Consider the following 12581-nt stretch of genomic DNA (forward strand, 5'->3'; position numbering starts at 1 on the left):
TTCTACAGCCTGACTTTGAATCCAGGCTCTGCTTCCTACTTATTAGCTGTGTGACTTTGGACAAGTTACTGAACTGCTCTGGGCCAGCCCTGTTCATAATGCTGCTTTAAGGATTAAATGAGAGTGTGCAAATGACAAAGCATTTAGCACAATACTTACACATACTAAGTACTCAATAAAAGTCAGAGCCTAATGTTACACTATTCATTTAACAAATTCCCATCTCACAGATAGCGACTGAAGCTTAAATGAGATGCCTTTCTACCTCCTCTCCCTGCTGTCTTCTATTCTGAAGATGGGCACTAATTCATGTTCTGCTGAGGGTTGGTTTCAGAAGAAAGGTAAGACTTGAAAGACTGTGGGATTGATAGGTGAGTCCATGAGTAGAGGGGATCTGGTTTCACAGTCTAGGCTGAAATACGTAGCAGCTTTACTCTGAAAAAAAGCACTGTCTTTCGCACGCCCACTGGCATCACCACTTGGCATGCTCCACAGTGGTGGCAGTGCAGACCACCAACAGTGGTCCAGAGGAGGATATGGCCTTCAGTGGTAATGCCAGCAGAGGTTTTAGAGAGGCAATATGGAAGACAGACTCTGGATCTAGAGGTCAGAGCTCTGTCACTTACCTTTCATGCATCCATGTGACTCTGGGTAAACCCCGCCCCTCCTGTGCCTCAGTTTCGTCATCTATAAAAAGAGGAATACTAGTACATACCTTACAGCGTTGTCGTGGAGCCCAAACAAGTACGGACAGTATGAAGAATCATGCTGGCATATAAGAAGTTCTACGTAATTGTGCACTGCTGCACAACTCATGTCCACCCATAGGTTCCGGGCAGTGATATAGAGCCTGACCTGGTGGGTGATAAAAAGTGCCAAAAAGAATGGAATAAATGGACAGACAATGATTGGAAAGACCTATCAACTTCAGAAACATGTCATTTCCAGCTTCCAGTCAGAGTGTTGGGAAAGGGGCTGTGGAGTATTTGTGCTCATCGGCATGCTCTCAACCACCACACTGCATGGTCTTTCCAAACCACGAAATAAAACAAAACAAAACTGAGGTGTGTCAAGGTGTGCTCACAGCAGTTAACACTGCAACGGAACTAAAACCATCGGCATCAATCTTATACACACTTGCTCTAACACGTAAGACATTTTTTATCCATTCTTGCCAACATTTACAGAGCAGAATGAAAGAGAAGGCACTGATGAGAAAGAGAATGGAAAAGCAGGAGAAAGGAAAGCAGATGGAAGTAGAGTACATACAGTGCCTAGTACAGTGCCTGATGCACAGTACGCCCTCAATCATTATTTGTTGAATGAGTGGATGGATGGATGGTTGGATATGTAGATAGATGGGTGGACAAATGAATAGGTGACTGTTTAGTTTTTTCTGCCCCAACTTCAAACTTCAAATCAAGAAAGAAGATTTCCAGAAATAGGGGCGCCTGGGTGGCGCAGTCGTTAAGCATCTGCCTTCGGCTCAGGGCGTGATCCCAGCGCTCTGGGATCGAGTCCCACATCAGGCTCCTCCGCTGGGAGCCTGCTTCTTTCTCTCCCACTCCCCCTGCCTGTGTTCCCTCTCTCGCTGGCTGTCTCTCTCTGTCAAATAAATAAATAAAATCTTAAAAAAAAAAAAAAAGAAGATTTCCAGAAATAAAGTGATCATCTCTGTTCATTTTTTAAAGCCAACAGCTTCCTTAGGAGGAGTTATGAAAATACCATATTATCCCATGGTAGGCAAATCATAAATATCTCACATTCCAGAGAAAGCTCTGCCACTTACTAGCTATGTGACCTGGAATAAGTCATTTTGATTCTCTGAGCCTTATTTTTCTCAGAGGTGGTCTCTAAGAATCCACACAGAGCAGACATCATATAATATCATGACTGATTTATGTGTGTAAGTTTATACTCATATTTATGGTTTATATCCCGTGCCCAATTCATTAGCTTTATTCATTCCAAACCTCTTACACTATTATTACACAGCATGTTAATGTATATTGGTAACTCTTTACTTCCACATAATACTCAAGAGGTTGTAAAATACCATGGCTACAATTCATTTAACACTACGTACTTTCTCATAGGTCCTCACAATTCAGTGAGTAGATGTTACTAATCCTGTATCAGTCATATATTCTCCCAATAATGCTGCATAACAACCAACCACAAAAACTCCAGGGCATATGGTAATAAACATTAATATGGGGTTCAGCTGACCTGGCCTGGGCTCATCTGATTTTGCTGTCTTGCTCACATGTCTGTGGTTAATTGCCAGTTATCTAAGTGCTCTGCTGATCTTGGCTGGACTCACTTTCATGTCTGGGATTTGGCTGGCTGTTAGCTGATCTAAGATGGCCTCAGCTGAAATGCCTGGGAAGACTTGGCTCCACAACACAGAAGGCTAGCCTGGGAATACTTCCATGGCGATCGCAGAAAACCTAGAGCAAAAGTAGAAATGCATATTTTTTCAGACCTCTGCTTGCATTACCTCTGCTAATATCCCATTGGCCAATCTAAGGCATGTGGCTAGCATAGATTCAAAGGACAGGTAAATGGACTCTACCTCTTTTATGAGAGGAACTGGTAAGGCTGTGGGTATAGGAGGGGTATTATGAGTTGAACTGTCTCCCCAAGATTCATATGTTGACGTCGTAACCCCTGGTATCCCAGAATGTGACATTATCTGGAGATAGGGTCTTTACAGAGGTAATCAAGTTAAAACAAGGTCATTAGAGTGGGTCCTAATCCAATCTGACTAGTGGCCTTATAAGAAGGGGAAATCTGGACACAGAAACCCAGAGGGAAGACAATGTGAAGACACAAGGGAAGAAACGGCCACCTATAAGCCAAGGAGAGAAGCATGGAGTGGATTCATCCCCTTTGCCCCTCCTGCCGATTAGTCCTGAGAAAGAACCAACACTACCGGCACCTTGATCTTGGGCTTCTAGCCTCCAGAACTGTAAGACTATAATAAATTTCTGCTGTTTAAGCTGCCCAATGTATGGCACTTTGTTAAGGCAGCGCTAGGAACCTAACAGAAGGGGTAAAGAATTAAGGCATTAATGAAATCAGTCCTTAAGTAACCTGTTTTACAGGAGAGGAAACAGAGGCTCTCAGAGTTCAATTAATGTATCACCCGAGGGGCATCAGAGTTGTGAGTAGAACCCAGGTCTTCCTTAGCAGATTTCCTTATGCCTCTAAGACATTTCTGCTCACAATCTTCTGTCTTTTCCTAGGTGGCTTCCAACAGGGAGGCATTGGCATGTGCAGGACACTGTTCATGCCCAACTAGGCAATTCTGTGCATGTTGTTTCAAAGCTTCTGTTTTACAATCCTTAATGATCTAGTAATTGTGTTTATGGCTTTCCAATGAAGTGTGCAGAGCTCTGATAGCCATCACTGGTTTCTTGAGGGCCTTTATTTGATCTGAGACTATGCAGAGCTTCTGATAGATTAAAAAAGGTGTGTGACGCAAAGAGGAGAAAATTCGGGTCAAATATTTTACGGAATGGTTTTCAGCGAACCACTCCACACACTTGAGCCATCAACTACATTTGCATTGAACATACTCAATTATTTGGGATAACTCTGAAGCCACTGGAATGATTTCTTGCACAGAATGAAATGAATGGAAAAGAATTAGGCCATTAGCCCATGTATTAGAGTTCTCCAGACAGAACCGATAGGAGATACAGATCTCTTCTACATGAAGAGATTTACTATAAGGTATTGGCTCATGTAATTATCAAAGCTGAGAAGTCCCACAACCTGGCTTCTGTAATGTGGAGACCCAGGAAAATCAGCCACGTAGTTCAAGACCCCAGAGCCAAAGTGTTAATGGTGTTCATTCCTGTCTAGGTCTGAAGGCCCAAACCAGGAGGGCCAAGGGCAGAAGTAGCTCAAACAGTCAGACCCAGTTCATTCAAACTTCTTCCACCCTTTTGTTCTACTTAGGTCCTCAACAAATTAGGGCCATCTGCTTTACTGAGTTCACAAATTCAAATGCTAATCTCTTCCAGAAACACCCTCACAGACATAACCAGAAATAATATTTAATCAGCTATCTGGGCATCCTGTGGCCCAGTCAAGTTGACACGTGAAATTAACCATCGCAACTCATTACACAAAAATTCATTGAGAGTCTACTATTTGCTAAATGCAGTTATCGGCCCTGGGATACAGAGATGAGGGAGGTATAATCCACACACATAGGCAGCTCACTGTCTCATATTCATTCAATATTTGCTCATCGAATACTAGTGTTGAGCACCTACCGAGTGGCGTCGCTCTCTGAGCCACTGACGTTACTGGGAGAAACAAGACAAACATGATCTCTACTCTCGCTCGTGTTTATAGGTGAGCTGGTGACACAGTTACTAAATAATTTGTGGCACAATTAAGCAATGACACTTGTGAGGAGTGCTGCAAAGGAGCAGCACACGTTGCTGAGGACAGTGTAACAGGAAGACCTGACCTATTTCTTTTCAGGGCAGAGAGGTGGATCAGGAAAGACTATCCTTAGAAATGAGGTCTATGCTGAGATCTGAAGGATCAGTAGGGATTAGCCAGGCAAAGACAGTGGAAACTTCCTCCTGAGAAGGATAAAAAAAAAAAAAAAAAAAAAAAGAAGCTGCCACCCTGACAATCCATGAGCTGACCTGGTACTTACTATCAGCGTGGCCTTGGTCTTGCAAAGAGGTAATCTGCTGGCCCTCACAGCTAGGGCTTCGTGTTCTTCTTTAAAAAGAAACAACCACACAGATCACCAACATCAGACAAAGCCTCTCTGAGACCACAATACAGCAAGACAACACAACTGAGACCAAACAGGAACACTGTCCAAACCGCCAAATCACCAAAATTCCCCCATCCTGTCCAACATGAGGGCCTGCTGCTTCTTTACCGATTTATCAAGTCAACTGGATGTCACTCTGGTCTATTCTCCTTTCGGATTTATTAACACGCCCAATCACAGAATCACTCCCACTTCCTGCAGGTACCCAACCCAGAGCAAAGCCCCACTTCCTTAAACCCTTCCCCAAATCGTCCAACCTGGGTCCACATCCTATACTAAGTCCCTCCTAATACCCTCCTACCAAGACGCCCCGCAGCTCCCATTGCACATTTCCCCCCAGTGCTGAAATGAAGAATAATCTCAACCAACTTGTTCAACTGCAAGTATGTTTCTAGTGGTTTTAGCAGAAGGGCACTGACATTTGGTGAATGCTTTTTAAGAGATCCGAGGGATCCAAACCACCTTCTTCCAAAAGCATTTCTAAATTTAAATAAAGAGGAAAGAAATATCATCATTTGGATGTTTAATTAACATTTATCATAGTTAATGTATTAGTTTTATGGTAAATTTAAGATGGAATTATTCACAGTACATTGAGAACCCTTTATAATTAATGTGTCTAGTATATACTTAGATTTGAAGCATAGTTTATTATCTTACATCATTAGGAGGCTTAGAATTCTCATAGCTCTGCCTCTGGCATATCTCTAGTTGTCACTTTTGTTCAGAGTCCTAACCTGGGTTACTAATGATTTGGGGGCATCCACAGTGATCTTTGGCCTTTGGCACTCTGACCTTAATTTGACCAAACCAAAACTCATTAACCTCTCCTAAAAACCTGGCTATCTCACAATTTGGAAGAATTTATCAAAATTTTAAATGTGCTCAACCTTTGACCCAGCAATTCTATGAAAAATTTATTGCACAAAAATTCAAAGATATACAAAGACATCCATTGCTTTGCTGGTAATAACAAACATACAAACAAACAGAAAACTGGAAACAACCCAAATTTCCATCAATAGTCAGCTGGCTAAATGAATCTTAATATACCCAGACAGTGGAATATTAGGTAGCCATTAATAATGTTGTAAACGTACATGAATTGGTTTGGAAAGAAGCACATAATATATTGTGGGGAAAAATGCAGAATAATATAATTCAAGATTAATACATACATATACACACACACATTTATAAAAACATATTTTTATACCATAAATAAAAATGGATTATATCTAGGGGTTAGGATTAGAGAATTTTACTCCATCTACCATGTTCAAAAGTCATGTTGTATTGCTTTCACTTTTTTTTTTAAAGATTTTATTTTTAAGTAATCTCTATACCCAGTGTGGGACTCAAACTCAAAACCCCAAGATCAAGAATCTCACGCTCTACCGACTGAGCCAGCCAGGCACCCAGTATTGCTTTTACTTTTAAAAAAATACATTTCTGGGGGGGTCCCATTTGCTATTTTCCTTTTCCAGATTGACCAACCACCAAATCCCCATCTAGGATCTTACTGTCATTTTTACCTCCTCCCTTTCTCAGTCCTAAGTCCAGCCATTTGCTGAGTCTAACCTTTCTAGCTCTGAACCATTTCTCAAATCCTCAGTATGCCCTGCTCTCTGGTCAAGATCAGTCTCATGTGGCAGGTCTCCCTGACTCCACTTCCTCACTGTTCCAATGTATGCTATGCTCTGCACTGCCACAGGGCATTCTTTCTAACCTGCCTAACCATAATCTTCATTCCTTTGCCCCAAACTTTTGGCTCTCCTGGACCAGCAGAACAAGCCTCAGACTTTCACCATGGACTTCAATTCACTTTAGGTCCACTTTGCCATTTCAGGCTTAAGTCAAGCATCCAAGGCATCCGTGCCAGTCCCCCATCCCAGTCACAGCAGCAAATAATGGACCCCCTGAATTTGAACCTGCATATTCATACGTTAAAATCTCAACTCACATTGTTCTCTCCTTCCCCATGCCCCTTCTTTTAATTTGCATCTTTTAAAATACAAGGGCCTTGACTTATGTTTGATACTGTAAATGTTTCTTTTTGCTTTTACTGAGAAATAGCCTAGTATGTTAGAAAATGCACAGACTTTCGAGCCAGAGCATCTGGGATAGAATTTTAGCTGCCATTTACTAGGTCTGTGACATTTACTTCACTACACTGTACCATCGTTTCCTCATCTATAAAATAGGGATGATAATAATAAAAGTGGCCTCATAAGCCAACATTTGCAAAGCAGAGAAGTACTGAACACAATAAACACTTGAAAATGTTCATTACTATGATTACTGGACTCTAATATGGTATTATCTTCTGTTGCTATTGAGCACGTTGCATTTTTGCTCCTAAATTAAATGCTCCCCTCCCAAAGCTACTGTGCCTTTTGAGCTCCTGTGGCTGCTTTTATAGCTTTTTGGCCTTAGTCTCTATGCATAATAATTAAGAGCCTAAGCTCTGAGACCAGGCTTTCTGGATTCATGCCCTTGACTCTTGTCTGGGGCAAGTTAACTGAGTTAAGCCTCAGTTTTTCCATCTATAAAATGAGTTAATAATAGTTCCTGACTAATAAGGTTGGTTTGGAAGATTAAATGTGTTAATGTCAAGAAAGTGCTTAATGTGAGACTAGCATATAGTAAGCACTCAACAAACATTAGCTAGTATTATTATTAGAGAGACAGAAGTGGAGGGGGGACAGGATATATTCAATATAGTTTAAATAAGGTGGAATTTATTTTAAGGACCCAGACAGAAAAAATACTACTACCATGGGCATTACTGACATTTGGGGCTAGATCATTCTTTGTTGTGGGGGCTGTTCTGGGAATTAGAGAATATTTAAGTGGCATCCCTCTGGCCCCTACCCACTAAAAACCGATAGCATTCCCCTCACCCAGCTGTGACTATCAAAAACGTCTCCAGACACTGCCCAATACCCCTTTTGGGGGGTGGTGCTGGGTATAAAAATCTCTTCCTATTGAGAACCACTGGACTACCCTCACATGACCCAGAAGTTGCTGGCCCGCGGTACTCCCGCCTCTTGGCTTTCTACTTCTTAAATTGCTCTTCAAATCACCTTCCTCTATAAGTCTCCCCGTCCTGCTTCCCCATAACTTGTCTATCTGGGTGTTAGCTGGCCACGACACCAGGCCTAGCTCTCACACACGCCCACACCCTTTAAGAGCTCCAGCACCCAACGTGGCTGCCTTCTAGTTCTCCGTATGCAAATTTTCAGGAAACAAAGGCTGATTGGCTGAACTACAGTCAACTGACCACCTCCAGTCCAATCAGCTGTGACCAGGAGAGGAGAGGCACCTGGGAGAATGAGCGTGGCAGCCGCGGGGGGCCACTGGTTCCACACCTTTGGAGGCGCCCAGGGATGTCTGCAAAGAATTAGGTGTGGTCAGGTCAGGTGTGTCCTGTTCCTGTAGCATCTGTCTTCTCCCTTTTCCTCAGACGGTCCTCAAACTTGTCTCCCACTGCCAGGGAGCCTGCCCGCACTCATTTCCATCCAGTTTTTGCCTCAGAGGCGTTTTAGCAATGCTTTCAAAGGATGCACATGATTCAGATACGGGTTCCAGGCAGCGTCCAGACATTTATTTTGCATCCTCAGAGACTTTTCTTAACTCCCTTTGGATTCGCAGGATTGATTCAGATCGTTAAGATTACAAGATTAGTGAGCTATCCCTACGTGCACTGAAGGCGACCACAATATGCCACTTTCGCATGAGGCTTGTTTGGAGGTAAAGGTAATTAAGAAGGAGCAGACACAAAGAGCTCTTCCTTCTCCCCCTCTCTACCTAAGAGTAGGACATAAATTTCCCTCTGTGAGGGTTTTCCCCTCCCTTCTGCACCAGGAGAGAAAACCATTATCAAGCCTTATCACTGGAAACCGAACTTGAGCACCGAAATGGGCCTGTAGTACAAACTTTTTAACTCCTATCTTTAGTTAGTTTCCCCCATATATTTCCCTTTCCACAATTTACTACACCTAAAAGCCCAAACCCCTTCTCCTCTGCTGTCACTTCTCCACAAATGTACTTTCTTTTGTTAAGATGGTATATAAGCCCCCCAGTTCTAATCACCTCTTTGGGTCTTCCTTTCTTTTCTAAGAAGGCCTCAGGTCTCTGTACATGTAAAAATATATATAAATACCAAATAAAATGTGTATATCTCTTCTCCCGTTAATCTGGTTTTTTTTTTTGGTCTAATTTGCACAGCCCAGCTGCAGAACCTAGAAGCTAGAGGAAAGTCTACCCCACATTATTATAAGCACACTAGACCAATGTATTTTCTTAGCTTTTGTTGGAACAAAGATCCTTTGCAAGACAAGATGCAACATCTTTAAGTTGCATATAATTTCAGGGTGGTTCATGGCTCTCATCCCAAGGCCATTTCTTGGATCCTGTAAGACTTTACGCCTATAGGAAAATAAGATATATGTAAATCAACTGAACATCTATTGTACCCAGGGTGTTGGCAACACACACATTTACCTTATCTGAATTCAATTATGAGAAAGAGAGAAAAATTTATCCTGCGGCTCTTAAAACCAATCACACTAGAATTTGGCTCCAGTGCCCCAGAGAATCGAAGGTCACAATCAAAATGCAAAGAGAAACAAGATAAGTTAATTCTTGCCTTTTGCCCTTCTAAAGACCCAGGGCAATTTAAGGTAATTTGGGCCATACTAGATTTTTGCCTGAAGCACTAACACCAGAACCTACACCTCTAACCTCCCATTCAAGATGTAACCTCACGTGCTTTCCATATCGGTGGTTTTCAAACTGCAGGCCTCCACCCACAGGTGGTCATAAAATCGATTTAGTGGGTCATGACCAGCATTTTTTAAAAAATTGAATAGAACGGAATAGGAAATAGCAGAGTGCAAGTTTCATAATGTGAGTATTATTTCATAAAAGTTTTGCTTCATCTGTGTGTGTGTGTGTGTGTTTCTTACTCTGGTCAAAAACATTTGAAAGTCACTGTTCTGTATTCTGTGCTGCCCAATACTGGTAGCCATTAGCACATGTGGTTGGTCAAAACAGACATATGTTGTTAAGTATAAAATGCACACTGAATTTCAGACTATTAAAGATGAAAAAAGAATGCAAAATATCTAATAAATAATTGTTATATTGATTACACGTTGAAATATAACATTTGCCTTTGGATATATTATGTTAAATAAAATACTAAAATTAATTTCCCATGTTTCTTTTTACTGTTACAATGTGGCTACTAGAAAAATGTTAATTATATATTTGGTTGTTATTATATGCCTGTTGGACAGTGCTGCTCTGTATGTTTCAGCAAAATAGACATGTACATACACATGACATAATCTGGCTTATAGCATCTTTAAAACTTTTTAAATTTTTTTATAATTTTTTATTATGTTATGTTAGTGACCATACAATATATCCTTAGTTTTTGATGTAATGTTCCATGATTCATTATTTGCGTATAACTTTTTTTAGATTTACTTATTTTTAGAAAGAGAGAGAGTTGGGGGAGATCTCAGGCACATTTCACACTGAGTGTAGATCCCAATGTGGGGCTCGATCCCTGAGATCATGACCTGAGCCAAAATCAACAGTCAGAGGCTTAACCGACAGAGCAACCCAGGTGCTCCAAAATAGCATCTTTATGTAGCACCTATCACCGTATTATTATTACCAAGCACTTAGAAAGATTCATTCAATGTCAAAATGGCTGCCCCATCACCTAACACCCCTACTTCCAATGCAGAGTGCCTTTTAACTCAACCTTAGTGTACCCATCTGCCTTAGTTTAATGTTGCAGGGCCTTAGCTGAGGTGACAGGTGCCTTGGAAATGTTTTATTTATTCTCTTAATTTATTCAGAAAGGATTATGGTCATCCTGCCTATGCATGCATTCTGGCATCTTAACCACTCCGGCAACTCCGCTCCCTTTAAATTTGCCCCAGTGTCCTTACCCATTTTATCTATTGTATTATAGGTACTTCTATGAACTGCCTCAAAATCTTTACACAATAAATTGGAGTACAAGGGAATTAATCCCAAGACTGTGTCACAGCCTTCAAACAGTAATGAAGACAAATTGTGGTTGTGCACTCCAAATGACCGACCACACATCCTGAATCAGGCAGGAAAGGACTTGCACATCTACTTCCTGTGTTCTCTATACATCTCTCTGTGCATCAGCTTTACCTTTCAGCCTCATTCCCCAGATTCTCCTTTCCTCTCCTAGCTCAGGGAAGGTCATATGACCTGTCAATCATAGTCTTAATATTCTACTTGTGAGAGGTGTGCCACTATGACCCTCCAACATGCAGGCGTGTGCAGGTGCGTGCACACACACACACACACACACCTGCCAGTTCTAATTAGTTTCAGCCTCTCTGGAGCCACATTTTTCTCTGGCTACCCCTTGTACATCTAATACCTCTAATCATATTGATCCCAGGAATTCTTCCCTTCCATGAGGTTAATAATAATAATAATAATAATAATAATAATCGCAGTAAGTAGCTGTCTTTTATAGACCACTTATCTTCCAGACATTATGCTAAGCACTTTTTCTCATGTAAACATCATAACAATTTTGTTGTGATACAAATACTTTTCCATTTTAAAAATAAAGAAACTTTGCCCTCCGAAGTGACTTAAACTGTAAGATCCATAATGTCTTGCTCACTATACACCCAACATGTATAAAAAGTGCCCAGCACGTATGTTTAAGTGCTCAATAAATGTCTGTTGTGAATAAATAAGTGAATGAATGGATGATGACATACCACTGTCTACTTTTACTTACAGTTGTGTCTATGTGTCATCAACCTTATTAAGTTAAGCTACAAGCTCCTTGAGGACAGAATTTATTTTTCCATTTCCTGGGCTTAACACAATGCCTGCCACAGAGTGGATACTCAAAGATATGTCAAATAAACCAATAAAAAAATGATTAAATGTCATTTTTCCACAACCTCAGAATATGACCATGCCTTCCTAAGAATCACTCAATGGCTCCCTATTACCCTCGGGCTAAAGCCAAAATTATTCTTTATGGCCTACTAGGACTCTCTCACCACTTGAACTTCAACTCTTGCCAAATGGAGCTCGAGCTATACTGAAATTCTTTCAGCTCCTCAACTTCTGAGTTAGGGTTAGGGTCAGAGTCCCTACTTCCCCACTCAGGGCCTGTCCCCAAGCCATTCACACCTGTTCCCAGACCCCATGCTATGCCCTTGAACTGGCCAAGTCCTTCTCACTTCCTAGTGAAGCCTTTCCTGACCCGCGTCTAGATTAATTCCCCTCAGCTCTCACTTCACCCTGTACTTCTCTTTTAGTGTTTATCACAAGGACAACTCAATAATAATAATACTAATTATTATTATTATTTGTCTAGCATTAATTTCTTGTAAGCCCTATAAGCTAAGGAGCATGTCTGTTTTGTACACCATGATGTACCTTGTGTCTTGCCTAGAGGTATGAAACCAATTGTCCACAGATGTTTTTTGGCCCGCCTTCAGAATTTTGTGTATATATATATAATTCGTTGTATGTTATAAATATAATTTATATATATATTATGTTATATGTTATATATATAATTGGTTCATTATAAAAATTAAAATATACATATTTCACAAAAAACCTGGATTTATGGCTTCTCTCAGAAAAAGAAACAAAAATCCAAAGATCTGGAATACTACATACATAGTCAGGATAGGTGAGCAATGCTACAGGAATAAGGCCTAAATCTTTGACTACTTTCTTA

The 12581-nt window shown here is 41.0% G+C and overlaps 1 protein-coding gene across 1 annotated transcript in view; it reads right to left on the minus strand.

The window, feature by feature from the left end:
- Positions 1–743: 743 nt before the first annotated feature.
- SUDS3 (SDS3 homolog, SIN3A corepressor complex component) overlaps positions 744–12581 on the minus strand; it is a 76508-nt gene continuing 64670 nt past the window's right edge. The window contains exon 13 of the mRNA XM_040619863.1: positions 744–855. Within this exon, the coding sequence (XP_040475797.1) occupies positions 813–855 (43 nt within the window). The 3' untranslated portion in view covers positions 744–812. The remainder of the gene's footprint in view (positions 856–12581) is intronic.

This window comes from Ursus maritimus, unplaced genomic scaffold (genome assembly GCF_017311325.1).
Source record: "Ursus maritimus isolate PB19 unplaced genomic scaffold, ASM1731132v1 scaffold_33, whole genome shotgun sequence".
Taxonomy (NCBI): domain Eukaryota; kingdom Metazoa; phylum Chordata; class Mammalia; order Carnivora; family Ursidae; genus Ursus; species Ursus maritimus.